The sequence below is a fragment of the Ahaetulla prasina genome, chromosome 1, assembly GCF_028640845.1.
Source record: "Ahaetulla prasina isolate Xishuangbanna chromosome 1, ASM2864084v1, whole genome shotgun sequence".
Taxonomy (NCBI): domain Eukaryota; kingdom Metazoa; phylum Chordata; class Lepidosauria; order Squamata; family Colubridae; genus Ahaetulla; species Ahaetulla prasina.
The window spans coordinates 295684083-295704381 of record NC_080539.1 but is presented as its reverse complement, the minus strand read 5'-3'; the positions used below and the strand labels follow the sequence as shown (position 1 = coordinate 295704381).

The window sequence follows — 20299 nt, the reverse complement described above, 5'->3', positions numbered from 1 at the left end:
TTCCAAACTAGTTTCAGCTGGTCACATGTGGACACCAACCTTGCCTGGCGCGGCGGCGGCCTCTGACGTCACGCCCAGCTGACAACAAAAGGTGCTTTGGGGTGGGGTGGGGTGGGGTGGGGGGGCGGAGAGCCCAAAGTTACTGCCGAGGCTCCGCCTCCCTCGCGGAGACGCTCCAGGGACAAAAGGGGCGAAGCGGCCAGAGGGCGAGGCGAAGCTGGGTCCGGTCGCTGAAGAGCCCCCCCTACCCCCCATCCCAAGCTGTGACCCGACCTCAATTCGCGCCATGCCTTCTCTTTCTTTTCCTCGTGTGGTAACGCATCCTGACAATTCCTGAGAGTCTGGAAATTCCTCCCCCCCCACTCGGGATTTCTTCCGGCAGACCCCAAAAGTTTGATTTTTTCTCTCTCACGAAGTGCGATGTATGTATCGTTTTAGCTGTTCGGTATCTTTTGAACGCTTTTGTCTTCTTTACCGTATGAAGAATGTGGGAAGCTGCTGCGAACATCGCACCGAGAAATGTTTTCCCTGGCTTTTTTCTTTTTTTTTTTGAAATGACCTGCAGAAAAGTTTTGTACAACTTTCTTTTAAATTAAAAAAGAGAAGTTGATTGTTCCGTAAGGTTCCGGAACTGCGATTGTTAATTAATTTGCTTTAGTGATACTGTACCAAACGTTCTTTCTGCACAAAACGTTAATATATGTTTGATTTAAAATGCCTCTTCCCAGGTTTTCCCTCGCAGAAAAGTTTTTTATTTATTTATTATTTATTTATTTATTTAGTCACACAGTATATATAAGCATAAGTGTGGAAAAAAGTAAATAAAAAGTAGAAGTCAAATGTGGGAGACTGCTCTTTGGCAGCTAAGAATTTTTGATATCTTTAAGAAATACCTGGATTTTTTGCAGTCCAGATCTGGTAATCCTAACAAAGCAACTTAGAGGAGCATAGTTACAAATAGTAGAAAAGTTGCCAACAAGCATCTTCACATCTGATTTACTAGCCCTCAGTTTTAGGAAGGAATTTGCATCTTATTCTGGCAGTTCATGGCAAATCTCCAAATGTATGAGAATTCTTGCATAGAGTAACATACAATGACAGAGGTGGAAGGGTTAGGGTTAGGGTTAGACCCTATACCATTTCTGACAGATGGCTGTCCAGTCTCTTCTTGAAAGCTTCCAGTGATGAATAACTTCTGAAGGCAAGCTGTTCCATTGGTTGATTTGTAATTGAATTGAATTGAATTGTAATTCAAGTGATCTTATTACTTCTGTGGTTTTGTAAACAAAACCTTGAGCTTGACCCTAACCCTAACCCTAACCCTAACCCTACATTCCTCCATTATACTGTTCATATGTGGATTATTCTTGAGATTATAAAACTGTACAACAATTTACATTTCTGCATCTACATGCTTTGTGTGCATCACTTATTCAGTTTAAATAGTTAAACTATCTTCTCTTTATGGCTTTCCTGCAGAACTACATTTCCCCCCTAGAGTTGGCCCAACCATTTCAGTCAAGCTGAGAGAAGCAACTGATTTTCCTCTGGTTTTGATAGGTTGGAAGAGTCAAAGTTGGAAAGCGTTATTTTTCTCCTATAGGACCAGCCCATTGGAATGTCTTCCCATTGAAAGGTCATTTGTCTCAGATTTTATCTGAAACAGGTAAAATTGTTATACTACCCTGCTGGAAAAAATTGAAAACATAGCCTTGGGATCTGATGCCTTGTATAAGGGATCCTCAATTAATGACTTCCCTGTTCAGCGACAGTTCAAAGTTCTAAAAAAGTAACTTTGTGACTTGAACTTGAACGTGTGACCATCACAGTATCCCTGTGATCATGCAATCAATATTTGGGTGCTTCACAGCTAATGTGATTTACAATCATTGTAGCATCCCCACAGTCCTATGATCACCATTTGCAAGCTTCACAACTGGCTTCCAACAAGTTAATGGAGAAACTGCTAGTAAAATTAGAGTCTGGTTATGGGGCTGTCCCACTTAATGACTGGGTGATTCACTTAACAATTGCAGTGGGCCTGATGTAAGTTTCACATGGTTACACGATTTGTCACTTCAGTACCTCGCCTAACATTGGCATTGCTGTTCCCAATTGTGGATGTTAAGTGAGGACTATCTGTACAGTGAACTTTTAATGTACTACATTGTGCTTCATAGTATTGCTCCTTTTTGTATATTTATTACATTTATATAGCTGCCCATCTCATAGTGACTCTGGGTGGCTTTCAATATTAAAAAGGCACAGTATAAAACCCCTAATCTCTCCTCCGCGCCCCCCCCCAGCAACAAGCACAAACCAACCAGTAATTTGATTGGTTCCGGTTCAATATGGGGTTTTAGGGTGTTCCAGGAAAGTATCAAGGTGGGTGCCAGTCTTATCTCCAGGGGAATGACATTCCATTGGGAAGGTGCCATCGTAGGCAAGGCCTTTGTTTTTAGTCCCAATAGATCAGGGGCGTTGTCACATGATGTATCACAACTTTTCCCCCTTCACTAAACCGGAAGTGGGTGTGGCCAGTGTGTGATGCATCTGGCCTGTGGGCTGCGAGTTTGACACCCCTGCTTTAGAGAGTTGCAAAGACCATTCCTTTCCAGGTGTTATTTGGCCTGCTGGGATGAATGTTTTTTTTTAACTGATTTGTTTTTGCAGATGGGTGTTTTGCAGATGTTACTCTGCTAAAGCAAAAACACTTCCAGCAAGTGTTTAGTCTCAGAGGTTTAGTCTTTCAAACTTTTGGATCGTACCGGAGCCCTCCCTCAGAGAATTTCTCTCTACAGGGTGTGACATATTCTGTATACATTAAGTGGATAGAAATTGTCTAAAAATAACTTAATAGTTATATTTAGTGATCTGAATTTCTATTTTCCCAATCCTATACAGATAATCTACCCACTCTACAAACACCTTTTGTTTCTTTTCATCAAAAAATTAAGTGGAATTCAGGAAGATTGATGCTTTGTGATTATTATTATTATTATTTACATTTGATCTGATTGCTTCTTTCCATCTTTTTTATTTCACTGACCTGAGTAAGATTTGGGGGAATGATCCATTTGTTTTTCTCTGGCCCTGAGGGAATAATGGATCTCATTCCCCTACTGAGCTTCCAGGAGAGTGTGGGAATCATGCCATACCACAGAAATGACTTAATGGTGAGAAATGAAACCATCTACTCTGGAAGGTTGTGCAGAAAAGGCTAAAACAATTAAGAAGTATGTGAGATGCTTCACACCGGAAATGTTTTGTCAAGCCATATCTGTTTTTAATTCACTTGGTGCTAATTTTCCCATCTCTTCATCTCAGTGACTGGTTTGTGTCTGTGCATGTATACTCACTAGGTATGTCCATACACACATCAAAAGTCCTTTGATCCAGTTGTATATAAAGCTTCAGCTCATCCTTTAATAATCACTTTGCTTTTTTTTAAAAAAACCCCTCTGTCATTCAATATAAGTGAGAATTGATAAACGTTCAATGCTGGCAATTCAAATATCACATTTGGCTATAAGGTAAAGGTAAAGGTTCCCCTCGCACATATGTGCTAGTCGTTCCTGACTCTAGGGAGTGGTGCTCATCTCCATTTCAAAGCCGAAGAGCTAGCGCTGTCCGAAAAAGTCTTGGTGGCTATGTTGCTGGCATGACTAAATGCCGAAGACACTCGGAAAGCTGTTACCTTCCCCCCAAGGTGGTCCCTATTTTTCAACTTGCATTTTTTACATGCTTTCGAACTGCTAGGTTGGCATAAGCTGGGGCAAGTAATCGGAGCTCATCCTGTTATGCGGCACTAGGGATTCGAACAAATGAACTGCCGACCTTTCAATTGACAAGCTCAGCATCGTAGCCACTGAGCCACCATGTCCCTACATTCAACTATATTTTGTGTTAATTCAGATTAGAAACATAATGTTTCAGTTATAAAGAGCAGCCATGATTTAGAAGCTATTTATTTTCAGAGACTTAAAATGGGAAGTATTTAAAAGGCTAAATTTTGTCAACAGGAATTTAGGTCACTCACTGATGAAAATTATTACCTAGCTTTGGGTCTTCGGGCCATAAACAACATTACCAAGAGAAGTTGATATTATACTATACCCCACTTGAGAATGACTCCTTTTCTTTTTCCTCCCTCTATGCATGTAAGATTGGCATCACCAAAACAAGAAATAGCTTTAGAATAGGCCATACTAGATGACTGAGAAAGTTTTTATATAGCACACTTTGACAATTAGAGTGTCAAAGTAGTATGATTATGTAGGAGTGGATAACTTCCAAGCTCAGCACAAGACCAAGGGAAAACAATTGTATGACAAAATGAGAGAATGGATAATGAGGTTGTGGTTTTTTTGGGGGGGGGGTTGAGAGAGAAAGAGAGAGAGCATTTTCACATCCTTTAGATCATTATTCTTGCAATGAAAATCAAAAATCCTAAACATTTAGCACAAAATTATCAAATCTAGTGTTTCTCCTGGGTAATTCTGGAAGTTGAAGTCTACACAATTTAAAGTTCACAAGGTTGAGGTACACTAATTGAAGTCAGTATACCGTGAGCTGAATAATTTAATGTTGGAAGGTGGAAGGAATTCCTAATCACCGTACAGTATAGCTAAGCTAGTTTTAACTGGTTTCCCGTGGAGCCCCTGGATCCTGCAAGATGTTGAGATGAAAAAAACATTGTGTTTTTATCTTTGCACACCATACAATACTAGCACTTGCAGTTTTGTTATAAACATTGTCAAGTGTGGATTATACAGGTTATAATTACATTGCATTGTGAATATTTTTCCCATTTTATGCAGAAGTTTCCTTGATCTGAAAATGATCACAAAGGTTCCTCCAGGATAAAAATATCTTGAAAAGGATTGATCTGAACCGTGCACAATTCTATTGGCAAACGTTTTGTTAGATTAGACCAAAGAACCTTAGCAATAGAAGGGAGTGTTTTAGCACTGAGACTGTTTACTTCTGAATGAAATATGTAAACGTTCTGATTTATGTATGATTTTTTCCCTCATCTTCAGGTCTTCTGCAAATGTTGAAAATTTACCTTTTGAAATTTTCAATTGTATATTTGGAAAGGAGCATGTAGGCTAATCATGTCCAACTCCCTATTAGGTATAGGACTCCAAACAGCTAACTCAATTTGAATATGTCCAGTGAAGTGGATATGTTTACTTTTTATAGTACTTGGTTCTGTTTCCAAACTGCTTAACTAACTTTCAACCTGAATTTGCCTTCCTTATGTTTCAATCAGTTTTAAGGTCCTGAGCAATTCAGATGAAGTCTGCTTTTTTATGTGTGGATTTATTTTTTAAAATGTATCCTGTCTAATTTATACAACTCAAGAGAGTATACATAATGGTTCCACCTTCTATTTCCCAACAACAACCAGACTGTGTGGTGGATTGGGCTGAGAGCGAGTGACTGGCCCAAAGTCACTGTTGGCTTTGATGCCTAAAGGACGGACGGAAGGACTAGAACTTGCAATTTTCTGATTTCCAACCCAGCACCATTCCCAGACCCTGCATTAAACCAGCTCTTTAATCTCACAGGACTTGAAAACTGCTCTGTCTTCCCTCAGTTGTCTTTCTGGAGGGTAAGCATACCCACTTGCATTACTCTTGATAAGTTTTTGTTTCTTGTCCCTCAAACATTGTTGCTCCTCTGCTTTGCAGCTGTTCTAATTAACCTTTTCATAAATGTGCCCAGAATTGGACATCATAACCCAGGTGGAGTCTGAACCATGCAGGACAGAGTGGAACTATTCTCCTGACTCCGAAACTACATTTCTACTGCTGCAGCCGATAATTGCATTGGCTCTTTTAGTAAGCCTATTCACCTTTAGAAGCTGAAGGATAGTTCCATCCATTCCCCCCCACCCCGACCCCAAACTAGGAAAGTGAAAGATATATCCTTTAAAGATATCCAGGATGATAAAAGGTAATTTTACCATTATGAAAAAGAAAAACTGGAACGTATTTCAAGACTTGGGAAAACCACCTTTATAGCTTCATTGTGTGAAAGAAGAGACATTCATGACTGATGACAGGAATGTTGAAATAGGATACTTTTTGGCTCTGCTAGAATGGTAGATAGACCCAAGGAGATGGGGCTTTAAAAAAAAAATCAGTCTGGAGTTAAATCCTGCAAAGTTTAAAGAAAATAGGATATAAGCTAACAATATGTCTTACTTTAAATAACATCTGTACAGATGTGCTATTCCTTCAGTCAGTGCAATAATTATAGTGAGCTTTGGTTTCTGTATCCTGGATATGAAAAAGGAGAGCTCTGATCTCTTGTTTCTCTCCCAAGCCTATTGTGCCGTTCGTTTACGGTAACTTTTCCAGCCTTAATAAAGCCGCTGGCATGCTGCCCTTCTGTGCTGATTAGCTTGGCTTGGGTGGTTCCATCTCTCTCCCTTCAATACTAATTTATTCACCATCCCCCCCCACTTAGTTTTGCCCTAAACCTCAAAAGTCTCCCTGGCACAATTTCACAAACCCTGCGGTAAGCCTCAGAGACGCAATGTCATTTTTGAAGACTGATACAGTTTTCCCTAGAGAATGCTTGCTATCATCCTATGAGAACAGAATTCCATCCTCCCAGTAAATTGACCACAGAGGAAATAGAAAACCTGATGGCAATTTGGACATCTTCGCTAAGTTAAAGTGGTTTTTCCCCTTACTGTTACAATATTTAGTTCACTCATAGCACACAATGCGCTCTTCTTTTCTTTGCCTGCAGCTAAACAGTGGTTTACATTCCTTTATGATGATGTTGCTTGCAATAAATCATGAGCTGCTGAGTTCCATGTATACTTGGTTACCAGAGATGGAGCAAAAAGGAACCTCTTCTGGCTAGATAGTAGGGATAATAAGGCTTCTTCCTGCTCCTTGGAGTATACCTGTTTATTCATTCTAGTCAAAGTAACAATTTCCCACTGCGTTCATTTTGGGAACCAGGAAGGACGAGTCCCCTGAATCCTGTGCATAAGTTAATTAGCATATCAGCAGGAAGAGGAGCTTAAGAGACTTTGAGAGCAACCTAAGAAATGAAGAAAGAATCCAGTGAGACCTGCAGAGGTGGTAGAGCTGAGTGATGGCACGGGCTTTGAGCCCCTCCATAATGTAGCAGAGTTGAAGTCCATTCAGAAACCCTCCATCCTCAGTAGACTTAGGCACGCAGTGCCAACTGCTGGGGTTCTCTGGCAATGTGAAACAAGACCCTTCCCAACTGGAAGGAATGCTGGGAGAAAGTGTGGAAAGCAAGTTTTCACAGTCACAGGCAAACAACCCCAATACCAAATCGGCTTGTTATCCTAACTAGAAAACAAACAGAAACGATTAATTTTTGCTCCATCCCCACCAAAATGGCTTCTAGCTGTTATGTGGGAGGAAAAGGCACAAGAATTCAAAGCTTGATTTCTGTTTAAAATAGGCTTGCATTTCAAATTCTTTCATAATGGCTTCCTTCACTTTACTACAATAATTCTACTCAATAGAAGCCACTGGAAGTTTGATGGAGCCGATTAGGAGTCAGTCACTGTCAAAGCAAGCAAAGGATACAGGAAAAGGTAGTTAAGATTGTTGGTTCCCAGAATCCTTCTCTCCCCATGACCAGCGAGACATTTTACAACTGTAAGATTTGGGGAGCGCAAGAATGCTTCAGAAACTGAAGGGGATGAGGTACAGTAACCACACAACCCTTGGTTATTTTGGACACCCAGTGACATTACCTGAAGTACTGAGATTGTAAAAGACATCCAAGAAATTCCCAGCACATGCATTTCCAGGGTTTAGGGAAGAAAAAATCTAGTCACAAACCCAGTGGTGGGTTTCAAATTTTTTTACTACTGGTTCTGTGGGTGTGACATGGCTTGATGGGCATGGCAGGGGAAGGATACTGTAAAATCCCCATTCCCTCCCCAATCCAGGGGAAGGATACTGTAAAATCCTCATTCTCTCCCCAAAGAGATTACTGCAAAATCCCCATTTCCTCCCTATCAGCTGGGACTCGGGAGGCAGAGATGTGGGCGGGGCCAGTCAGAGGTGGTATTTACTGGTCCTCCAAACTACTCAGTATTTCCACTAATATAATATAATATAATATAACAACAGAGTTGGAAGGGACCTTGGAGGGCTTCTAGTCCAACCCCCTGCCCAGGCAGGAAACCCCACACCATCTCAGTCAGATGGTTATCCAACATTTTCTTAAAAATTTCCAGTGTTGGAGCATTCACAGCTTCTGCAGGCAAGTCGTTTCACTTATTGTTCTGTCAGGAAATTTCTCCTTAGTTCTAAGTTGCTTCTTTCCTTGATCAGTTTCCACCCATTGCTTCTTGTTCTACCCTCAGGTGCTTTGGAGAACAGCCCGACTCCCTCTTCTTTGTGGCAATGGTAATGGTTCTCCAGAACTGGTCAGAACCTGCTGAAACCGACCTCTGGTACAAGGAACAAGTTACGTGGACTTTTCTGCCAGCTCTTACTAGTTAGTAAATGAGCACCAACTTCCATCTGTTCTTTAGGAGCCAATATTATTTTTTCAAATATGATTGGTCCCTGACACCTACAGTATTACACACATCGTAACATTAAATGGTAAAGATTGAACAAAATATCAGTGAAAAATATGTTGTCTTTCAGCTTCCCCAGATTGATCAATGTGTATTGATACAGTGGCACATTCTAAAATGTCGATTAAGCATGTCAGTAGCGTGTGCAAACTTTCTAGCACATCAGAATCTTTCCCCACCCCCCATAATGCTAAACTGAGTGCAAGACTGGAGAAGGAGAAAGGGGGAGGGACCAGGGTGGCAGATCTTTAAAGCCACAGCATCTGTATTTGATCAAACTTTTAAGATGGAATGTGCAGCTATGGAATAGCAAGCCTTTTGATAGCCATGTCTAGCACTCTGCTTTAAAGGGACACCTCAAATTAACATCAGGAATTTTTCCTCAGAATATTCATTTGCATATGGATTTCAGGGTATTTATCTGCCTACAAAGAGAAAAATCAAGAGGAAAAGATGTATCACTCCCCTCCCTATTATGAGTCAGCAAGTGAAAATGTAATACTGTAGATTAAAAGCAGACCTCAACTCTGAAGCCACCAAGTCTTTAGTAGATTGGAACAGGCGGTTTATGGACACTGTAGTGCAAATGCCCAAAAGGGTTGCTTTAGGGTTTCCAAATGAAACATTGCCGATTAAAAATTCCAGGAGATATTATGAACAAGTATTAAGTCTGTGATGAATGAAAAGGAAAGTCTGGTTTATGAATGCAAGGCTCTTTTTGAGGCCTGCAACCCTGCCAGAATAAAATTGATGTTATAGCCCTCAGGGAGTTTCTAGGCACAGAACTAATCACCTCAGTTAAAAAGAGACTGTCCCTCTCCCTTAGTTTCGAGTGTTGAATTGCAGTTGTACTCTGAAGTAAATTTATACAGAAATAAGTCCTACTGAACCACACATGATTTATTCAAGAAAAAAAATGTTTAGGATTTGTATGTATAGGATGAAAGTATTGGACGCAAGCAGAAATATTCCAAGATGTCAACAAGATTGAAGCTTTTAAAGATATTTTAAAAATGCATTCTTGATCGTAGAAAAACAAATCTTTGTGGAACTTTTTCTCTGCTGAAGGGAAAACATTTTAAATGTTTTAAAACATTTGTTCCTTCTTTTTTTTAGATAACATCTAACAAAGGGAGGACATTTCACAAGCCATTCTAGCACCCCAAATCAGGTGGCAAAAAAGTAATTGGCGGGGTAATTTGAGGCACAGCACAATTAATTTTGTTCATTTCATACCATCTTTTATTAATTGTCCACAAAATTGGAAAAGAGGCTAAGAAATTCCAGTTTTCCTGCTGAATATACCACCACATTACTCAAACCAACCCCTGTAACCTTTAAAGAACAAAATAATAAGAAAAATAATGTATTTCACTAATTTAAAAAAGGGGTGGGGCTGTGTCTGTCTGACCCTGACCATATGCCAACACCTATCTGTGAGGATGGCAAAACTTAGAAGGGAATGCTTTCAGGCTTTCCCTAACAGTAACAGTATTTTTGCACTATTTAAGAAGGAATCCAAACAGACTGCTGGGTCAGATGAGAGATAGAGAGATGTGTGTATATACCACAGTTATAAGAAAAACTGAACATTTGATTTGAATAATTTGAATAATTATACATGACTCTATGTATATGAATGAAGTTTTTAGGGCAGAAAATGAGCATACTGTAGGTTGTAAACCTGTATTTCTGAGTCTGGTTAAATAAATGGTGTTATAAAATCTCCCTTTATGACGGAGGGGAGTTACTTCAACTGAAAAGGTTATCCATTCCCAGTTCTTGAAATCCAGTTCAGGGTTTATATGACTGTTCTTCAGAACCCCAGGTCTACCTGAAGGTCATGAAACACCCCTGCCTCTGTTGAGTTAGTACAAACTCCATGTCACAATACACCAGCACAATTGCATTTCCTGAAACACCTGAAGATGACTCTTTTTCCTTCAGGAAGTCTTCTTGAGGTTCTACTATTCAGTATGTTAAATAACCAAGCACGCATACATTTTAATGTTGGATTATTTGTTGGAACAGCTAGCTACCAGCACCTGTAATTCAGCACTGGTGCTAGAATGGAAGCAAAAAAAAAAAGTCATTGTCATGTCACGTTTTGTTTTCTTTTTATACTATTTGAAACATTAGCAAAAAAAAGGTAAAATACCTGCTAAGAGCCCATTTCATCCATCTTTTGTGAAGGCAAAAACTGAGTAGAGGGCAGCTAAGTTCCTTCTGTGGTTTTCATCTATGCTTAAAAGTAATTTCCAATACATAAGAATTGCAAAATGGGGTTAGCTATTCCTTTTAAGGGAATAAAGGATATATTTTTTTATTATAAACACCATGTATGAGAAAGGGATGTGCTTTGAAAAAAAAAAATAAGAGAGGGGAAGTAAAATGTTCATCCTTCTATTTTAATGGCAAAACTCAACAAAACATTTAAACTGTCAAAGAGAAAGTCGGAAGCACAAGCTTCCAATGTAGTTACATTTAAAAAAAATCAAACAAACCAAACCAAAACAATCAAACCAAAAGTGTCCTACTAGTCCAAATCTAGGAAATGGGAATCAGGTATTGCACAGGGGGAAAAACACTCTCAAACACACTCCTTCCCCCTTGGAGTAGAACAAGCCAAGGTTTGAATTGCACAGCAACTCAGCTTAGGACACACACACACATGCACAAACAAACATTTAGAGATGAGGAAACAGTGTGCTTTTGAACTACCTGTACAAAGTTTAAGAAGACATATAAAAGGGAGGAAGAGAAGATAGCAGACCTATGGGGCTATAAAACACATTTAGGGAGCCAGCTTGTATATATAGAGGAATGTTTACAATTTTAAAAATCCAGAGCATGACTCTCTCCTAGTTTAGAGCAAAGCAATGAGGCATTCTCTTCAGTTGACCTACATACAATATAGCCATGTCATGCAGGATGGGAAGTCGCCATTATAGGCACAGCAGTGGGCTGTACAAGGCCAAAGACCTAGCTCAGGGGTTTCCAACCTTGGTCCCTTTAAGACTTGTGGACTTCAACTCCCAGAGTTCCTCAGCCAGCAAAGCAAAGCTTTGGGACTCTGGGAGTTGAAGTCCACAAGTCTTAAAGGGACCAAGTTTGGAGACCCCTGATCTAGCTGATCCAACCAGTTAGGCTTGATATGGTACAGCTGTGAGTCAGCACCACCCTCAGGTGCCCAAATGTTTTGGCTGTTTTACCACATCTCTGGAGAGGAAAGGAGGGGTGATGTCAAAGAGATGACAAGTGTTTCTGATTTAGAACAATTCACATCTTGCCTGGGACCTTTGCTCAGAGTGCAGGCTGCTTTGGAGTATTATCCTTTGCTTAGTGCCATGTTTAAAGGACAAGGACACAACCAGCTGGAAAAAGCCAGCTCCCAAATGGACACCTGGCTATCTTTTCAGGTCTCGGATGCTATCAGAGATATTTAACATCCCAATCTTAAAAGCATTAAAATACAGAAGGCAGGCAAGCTCAGCCTTGAAGGAGGACAAGCTTCTAGTCAGATCTGGATATTCTTACATATCTGAGTGACATGTAAGAAATTCTTGACTCTAATCTTGTTGGGCCTCCTAAAATTCGGAGAATCGTGACTTTAAAGCCTGTTCTTTCTAAATTGAAACTCTTCCATCTATGGAAGATAATCCCTGGTAAATTACTGCTGATTTCACCAGCAGCTTGCTTCTCCTGTTCTTTTAAGATGCCCCAATTTAAATATATTTTGTGCACAAAAATTTCTTCTGTGGGTCATTACATTTGTGATCCAGTGTCCTTAGAAAGCCACCTATTTTTCAACAGTTTCAGAACAGAACCTATAGTCTCAATCAGATTCAGAAGAATTCTTGCCCACACTGGAGATGTAAATTCTTTTTAAAAAAACTTTGGTCTGGTTTCAGTCCACCCTTCTTGACCAGGTAGAGCATTCAAATTATTTAATCTGAACTGTTCAGGTAGAACAGCATGTTTATATGCTTGTAAACTCAACTGCATGACAGCTGGATTTCACATAGTCCCTGTTTTAGCGAATCAGTTGGGTTATCAATTCAATCTACACGCAGGTTGACTATATTTCACATTCTCTGAACATTAAGGGTTGGGAAGTTTTGGGTTGCTTTGCTTTAGAAACAACCCTTCCCCCCAAAAAGGGGACAGTTAGGATGGGAGACTTGGGTAAACAAAATATCTCAGGATGATAATTAGGATCTGCCTCCAATTGTGCCCATAGGACTTGCATATTGTTAAGTTTGTGCACCAAAATATTATAAATTGATGTGGGGTATCCTGTGCCTATGTATGAATCTAGGAACCAACTGGAGGGACCATTCTATTTTAGGCAAGAAATCAGATGGCTGTACAGGAACCTTTCCATTCATTACTACTACCATCAGTACAAGTCCCTGGATAAAAATGTGCCATTAACACTAGTTGATAGGAATAGTTCGCTTTATAGTGATGCATTTTATAGTTACTCCTATCTCCTTAAAATGAAAAGGTAATTTCCGTACTGATAATGCTCTGTCCTGAGGTATGGCAAGTGCCAATGGCCTTTTCGGATGAGATTTCTCTCCCCTTTTCAGCAAACTCCAAGCTTTCCAAACATATTTCGAATATGTTTACAACTGGCTACTGTTTCCTAAACCGGTGAATGTAAAAAGCAGAGAAAGGTAATATATGAGAACAGAAAGAGAGAGAAAAGATGGGGGGAAAGAAACCTGGAGAGGAGGCACTTTGCTCAAAACATTTAGTGCGGCAGTCTCAAAACTCAGCTTGCAGCAGCTTAAATGGGAAAGAGTGGGATTTGACCTGGTGTTCCCTGTTTTTGCAAGATATATAAACATCCTTTACAGCATGTGGGCTTGCAGTACAGGGTCAACATAGTAAAGAGAATAAAAGAAAGGGAGGAAGAGGGATATATTGTGCTGAGAGGATGCAAACCAAGTCCATAGCTTGCTTTGGCTACTTGGATTGCTTGTCAATGTGACTGTCACCCAGAGTTTACACAAGTAATTGAATACTACAGTGCCTGAATAACAAGAAAGGGCTATAGCAAATAAACACGAGTCTCTTCTGTATGCCTTCTCAAAAATTGTGCTAGCAAACTTCCAGTATAGAATATACCGAGACGACGGGCATTGCTTCCGTTGAAACTATTGAGAAAGACAATACCTATTGCTGGGAAATCAGCAGAATCGGTGGGATGAAGCTTCAGAGGATCTAAAAAGGGTTGCAGATGCTGCCTTTAGGGAGATAACATAAGGTTGCACAACGGTGGCCTGGGAATGGAGCAGATATCTGAAATGGAGCTCCACCAATAGCTAGAAGGGAGTATTTTTCCTGCTTTGAGAGCAGCAGCGACGAGGGTCAAGAAAACTTGGAAGCAGATAGGAATGAAATATCAGGCAGAGGTATCCATCCATGGAATGTGATGGCGGTGAGGGATGTGGCAGTCAGCATTGTTCAATACCCACTACATAAATAAATAACAGCACCGTGGCCAAACCTAAACAGAAAACTCTGGATCCTCTGTGTGATGGACATTCAAGAAAAGGCTAGCCAGGTTCCCGCGCTACTCGGCTTCTTTGCCCCCACCCCCGGGAAACGATGAAGGCATGCTGAGCGCTACACGGCTGTTTCCTGATCCTCCCGCTGGATCATCTGATAGTGCTGTCGATTTTCGAGGTAGGCAGCCAGGTCGGGATCATTTGCCTTCTCAGCTCTGTGCTTGGGTGTGTCTCCCTGTGAGAAGATAAAAACAAAAGGGGAGACTGGAGCACAAAACTCTTTGAAACCACAGAATTTCACTCTCCTCTTCATTTTTGAACTCTTCAACTCTGTTGTGATCCATTAGATGTTTGGCCCACCTAATGGTTGGCAATTTGAGGGGTTAACAGTCTCATCTAGGATTTTAAAACAAACGAATTTGGGTACGAATGTGGAAAATGTATTCTTAAAAAACCATAGATTTGTAAATAGTATTTACATAGCTATAGGCATTACGTTTTAACTTCGGGCTCCATGTAACTCCCACAGACAGAAACATCAGATCATTTGGCTGCTGCTAGGTCTTGCTTTGTCTCATAAACAAATAAGTAGATAAGTGCATGCACACACACACACACACACACACACACTATATTTGTACACTGGGGCATGAGACAAATGAATGCAAAAAAGGCATATTTCTCTCCCTTTTTTGTATTACAGATGTACCCCTACAATGAAAAATAATAATAATGCCTCTGTGACCTTCCACATCAACTTTGAACTCTGTGAACTGTGCATACTATTTCCCATAAATAAGGATATCTATATTAGATGCACCTACTAGTTATCCTAAGTAATCTGTATTCACATGCAGTCCTGAAAAGAAAAGAGCCCCAAATGTAGGGCTGTAGATACACAGATTCCAGTCGTGCCTCAAGAGATGTGGGAAAAAGCCATAACACTGGAAGAGCCTGCCTGGATGGGAAGCTTTGGGGTTTCTGGAAGATTGGCAACTGACAGCTAAATAAGTCCTCAAGGGCCTGTTTCTATACTCACTCTGTTCCCCTTACTGGATATTAGGAGGGGGAGCCTGTGTTTCCATATCCTCACACTGCAAGAGTGTAAACAAGGAAAGTGAGAAATTTTGACATAAGCTTGTGTTTCTTAACTTTATAGCTTGTCTACTCATTCTGAGAAAGTAAGGAGGAGTGTGGGGGTGCTGGCTGGGTGAGGTATATGCCTGGGGAGGGCCCTGAAATATCATCCTCACAGCCTTACTAGTTCTCCAGAATCCCCAAGGAAGCTCATATTTCACGAACGGACTGCAGCCATCTGGACTGTGTCCGCTAATGAACTCCTGCACTCCATAAAAACTAAATCTGTTAACAGTTTTCAGCCATGACTCCCCTTTCTTCCCCCGTAGCACAAACCCTCCCTCCCTCTCATTCACAACCCCCACACTTCACCAGTACTGAACAAACACACTGCTGAGAAAGGCCAAGGAAAATTGGCTAGCTGCCCGCCTGAACTGAAAGTGGGAGAGAACAAGTCTCCCACCATGGCCCTCACCTCCTAGTAGAAAGCAAGCAAGCAAGCAAGCAAGCAAGCAAGGAAGGAAGGAAGGAAGGAAGGAAGGAAGGAAGGAAGGAAGGAAGGAAGGAAGGAAGGAAGGAAGGAAGGAATCCAATTAATCAAAATGATTTTCAGAGATAATGGCTAGTTGTATCTCAGTGGAGTATACTGGGATACAGATATGTAGGGCCTCCTTTACAAGCAGCCAGAGAGAGATGTAGCTATATAGCTATAGATAGAGATGAGATAGAGATAAGTTCTTAGCTTCACTTTCCTCCCCTTATTTACACAATTTACAGAGTAAGAGTTGGAAGGGACCTTGAAAGTCTTTTACGGGTAGTCTTCGACTACAACAGTTTGTTTAATGGCTGTTCAAAACTACAACGGCACTGAAAAATGTGACTTATGACTGTTTTGCATAGTAATGATCTCCCCATAATCATGTGATCAAAATTCAGACTCTTGGGAACTGGTTCATATTTATGACCTTTGCTGTGTCCCGGGATCATGTGATCCCTTTTGCAACCATCTGACAAGCAAAGTCAATGGGAAAGCCAGATTCATTTAACAACCGAGTTACTCACTTATTAACTGCAGTGATTCGCTTAACAACTGTGGCAAGGAAGGTTATAAAATGGGGCAAACTTACTTAACAACAGAAATTTTGGGCTCAACGGTGGTCGTAAGTTGAAGACTGCCTCTACTCCAACACCCAACTCAAACAGGAGACATTATACCAGTGATGGCTAACCTTTTTCCCGTCGCATGCCAAAAGCAGGGGGGAGTGCGGGGTCGGGCGTTCATGTGCCTACACCCATAATGCAATGCCCCCACATGGGCCCACCCTTCCACACGTATATGTGACCCCACTCCCCCCCCACGGGCGCACGTGACCCCTGCTCTCACTGCATATGTATGCGTGACCTCCCCACGCATGCGAGCTGCACCCCATGTCACCTGTTTTGGGCTTGGCAAGCCACCCTGAAGCTTTCTGGGACCAAAAATGAGCTGCAGGGGGTGCCACTGGAACAGTGTCAATGAAGTGCCTTCGCCAGCCCGCCACCAAGAACAAGACAGCAGAGCCCCCCGCCACTTCTGCCATGGGAGCGCACCTGCTTCCTGGCCAGTGCGTCTCTTACCCTGGCTCCGGACAGACGTTGCTTTCTCAGTGCTGCTTTTTTCCTGGTGGCTGCCAAGGAGCTGGTGGCAATTCTCTTCCAGAATCCCAGCCACAAGCGACAGGGTGAGAACCACTGCACAGCCCCAGGAAAGTAGCAGGGGGAACGATGCTTTTTTCCCAGTCAGTGGCGAGGTGGGGGGCGGCGATTCTCCTCCAGAATCCCAGCCACAAGCGGCAGGGTGAGAGCCTCCACCCCTCGCCCACCACCGAGAACAAGCAGCGATGCCCCTGTTACTTTCCTAGGCTGTGCAGCGGTTCTCATCCTGCCACTTGCGCCCGGGATTCTGGAGGAGAATTGGCACCCCCACACCTCACCTGCCACTGAGAAGCAGCAGCGATGCCCCTGCTACTTTCCTAGGGCTGTGCAACAGTTCTCACCTTGCCGCTTGTGGCTGAGATTCTGGAGGAGAACCACCACTCCCCCCCACCAGCCACCGAGAACAAGCAGCGTTGCCCTTGCTACTTTCCTGGGGCTGCGCAGCGGTTCTCACCCTGCAGCTTGCGGCCAGGATTCTGGAAGAGAACCGCCACCCGCTCCTCGCCCGCCACCAAGATCAAGCAGCGCTGCTGCTGCTGCTGTTCTGGGGCGGCCGAGCTGGTCAGGTGCTCCAGACTGCGGATGCACGTCACCGTGGGCTGGAGGGCTGGGGCTGCACAAGAAGCCCATTCAGGCGGGGAGGGAGGGAAGCCCTAGCCCGCCCGTCCTGGTTGACAGCTCTCTCCCCTAGGCAGCGACCGCCGGGATCCCATCTCCACATCTTTGGGCATGCGAGCTGTTCTTCACGTGCGCATGCGCGAAAGAAACCAGAAGACCAGGTAGCCAGCACACGTGTGCACTCCAGTAACAGGAAGATCATCTTCCCGGTACGCGCATGCGCACTGGACCACTGCTCTTTAGTTTCTGGCGCTCCCGTATGCGTGACGACCAGCTGGCTGGGGCACCGGAACCTGCAAGAATAACGGGCAATGGCTTTACGTGCCCAGAGAGATGACTTTGCGTGCCACTTCCAGCACACATGTCATAGGTTCACCATCATTCACTATACCATGTCAGACAAAAGCTGTCCAATCTCTTCTTACCAACCTCCAGAGCACCAGGCAAGTCATTCCACTGATTAATTGTTCTGACTGTCAAAAAAGTACTCCCTATTTCTAGGTTGAATCTCTCCTTGATCAGTTTCCATCCATTGCTCCTTGTCCTGCCTTCAGGTGCTTTGGAGACTAGACTGACCCCCTCTTCTTTGTGGCAGTCTTAGATATTGGAAAATCGCTCTCATGTCACCCCTAGTCCTTCTCTTCATAAAAAATAGACATATCCAGTTCCTGAAAATTCCTATCCAAGTCATTCTCCAAGTGAAGGACAAAGCTAGAAGCAAAGCACACGTGTGAAGTCATTTACAATTTCCACACGCAGGTACAACCCAGAGGATGCTCCTTCACAATCTCATTGTTTAGCATCTTTAATCACTACACTTTTTGTTCCATTCAACTGTCTATTTCCTCTTGCAACAAGAATAGCAGCAGAGAGACACCCCACTCTCCCAAATGCACAGAAACTGAACCTGAAATCAGGTCTCCAAGGCATCTTCCCCTGCTGCTGGAGACTGTGATCCAGAATGTGTCGTGTCCCACTCCTCCGCTGACGGCCGGGTCAGGGAAAACCGAATCAGGCTTGCCTCTGCAGCTCTGCCCAAAGTCCTAGCAAAGTCCTCAGAGCAGGTAGGAGACCAGAAAGTGACTTCAGCAAGATAAGTTCGACTTTGCCTGACTCAGAGACTGCCAGAAAGCAGATCCTTTATATAGGCCATGGGGTGTGGCTCCATGACTCAGCACTCATTAAGGCCTGCCCCTCCCTTCCTTCTGTTGCCTCCGCCTATCCAGTCTTCTGATGCGAGGGTCACTCCAATCAGCAGCTGTTGGAAATAAACTTTCCTCAGGCTCACATGCTGTGGAGGAGGGGGAGGGGTCTAGCTGCTCCGTTTGCCTGGGCATGGAGCCAGGGCTGGGGCCGGGGGGGTGCTCCCTCCTCTGCAGCCTGCTTGGGCATGGAGCCAGGGCTGGGACCGGGAGGTGCCCCCTCCTCTTCAGCTTGTCTGGGCATGGAGCCAGGACTGGGGCCGGGAGGCATACATTCCTCCATGTTCGGGAGCAGATAAGCAGGCCCCGGCTGCTGTGAGAGCGGGCAAGACACAACAGAATGTTTCATCCAGTTCACTATTTTGTTTAAGGAACAGGGAACAACTTGTATTTGATGCATGCTGGCATTTATTCAGAAAGAAGGTTTGTACACTCTCTCCCCGCATGGGTAACATTAAACCACGTTACAGCATGAGCACTCAACAGTTGGCAGGAAGTTAGGAAGACACATTGAAATGTATGGAACATTGGCGCTAGCTGTGTTGCCCCCAGGTCTTGTTCCAAATGCCGAAAACTATATTAAGAAAATCACAGATTCAGTAGTGTCTCCTGTCAGGAACTCGAGCCCCCTTCAGTGCAGGCACCAATGCAGGGCATTTACAACTGTGAGGAAGAAAAGGGACAATCTTACTTTGCAAACTATTTTTCATAGCGCAATCTCACATGGACCCTTTTCCGTTTAAAATGGTTGATGGTTGCCCATTTCAAGTCCAACTCCGGCAATTGTTGTTTGGTCACATTGGTCAATGTCCATGTCACTGATGAAAGGTTAGAGGTTCAAGGAGCTGCCAGAACTGGCTACAGAAATCTAAATGGGGTTGGCAAAAGGTTTTATCACTTGTTTGAAATGCTCCAATGTTTTTATAGTCCACTAGCTGGACGCTCGTGCTTCGCTACAAAACTATGTGCTCGGGCTTGATAAATTGACACTTGCAGCCTGAAACTTAATGTAGCATATGTAACTCCGTAGCATCAGAGTGTGTTAATATAATGCAGCTGGCAGTTGGAACAGAGTGGGAGGGGGAGTAGAATGTCCCAGGCTGCAGCATCCATCGGTATTCATCTGGCTAGCATCATGTCAGTTTGTGAGAGAGTTGAGAGTTGAGGGGTGTTTGGAAACTCAAACAGGAAGGAGGCCGGGAGTGGCTTAGCTCAACTGTTGTGTAGTAAAGCTGCTTGCTGCTGTGAAAGTAAAACTGAAAGTGAAACTCGTCTGCTTGTGTTTTGCATTTGGAACAGATTTCTTTTGAGGTGGGGGCAAGGAGTAGAACTCCTAAGCATCAGAGCATGTTAATGATAATATAGGAAATACTAGTCATTTTGAAAAATCCTTTCTTAGTGTGCACCTAGAAGCCAAGAGGAACATATGGATTTCAAGTTTGTAGGCTTTACGGTTCTGGAGATTTCGTGATTAATGCGTGAGTGGCTTTCGCTTTTGTATATATAGATTAGGATCTATTCTAGCTAAATGAACTCATGGGTCCTGAGAATCTAAGCAAATATGAGATACTATGCGTTTTCATTGGGTATGACTACTA

At 42.8% G+C, this 20299-nt stretch overlaps 1 protein-coding gene and 1 long non-coding RNA gene across 11 annotated transcripts in view; one reads left to right on the top strand and one right to left on the bottom strand.

The window, feature by feature from the left end:
• The first annotated feature begins 7 nt into the window (after positions 1-7).
• Positions 8-9722, top strand: LOC131187461 (uncharacterized). Its single transcript, XR_009152560.1, has 3 exons — positions 8-91; positions 5414-5617; positions 8375-9722. It is a non-coding gene; the product is annotated as an uncharacterized LOC131187461 (long non-coding RNA).
• Positions 9723-10891: 1169 nt separating this feature from the next.
• DGKZ (diacylglycerol kinase zeta) overlaps positions 10892-20299 on the bottom strand; it is a 139946-nt gene continuing 130538 nt past the window's right edge. For 3 of the 10 annotated variants that reach the window (XM_058161757.1, XM_058161756.1, XM_058161758.1), the window contains one exon: positions 10966-14344. In XM_058161757.1, the coding sequence (XP_058017740.1) occupies positions 14228-14344 (117 nt within the window). In that variant the 3' untranslated portion in view covers positions 10966-14227. Of the gene's footprint in view, positions 14345-19392; positions 19570-20299 lie in introns of all 10 variants that reach the window. The other 7 variants (XM_058161747.1, XM_058161748.1, XM_058161751.1 and 4 more) reach the window with 4 other exon arrangements.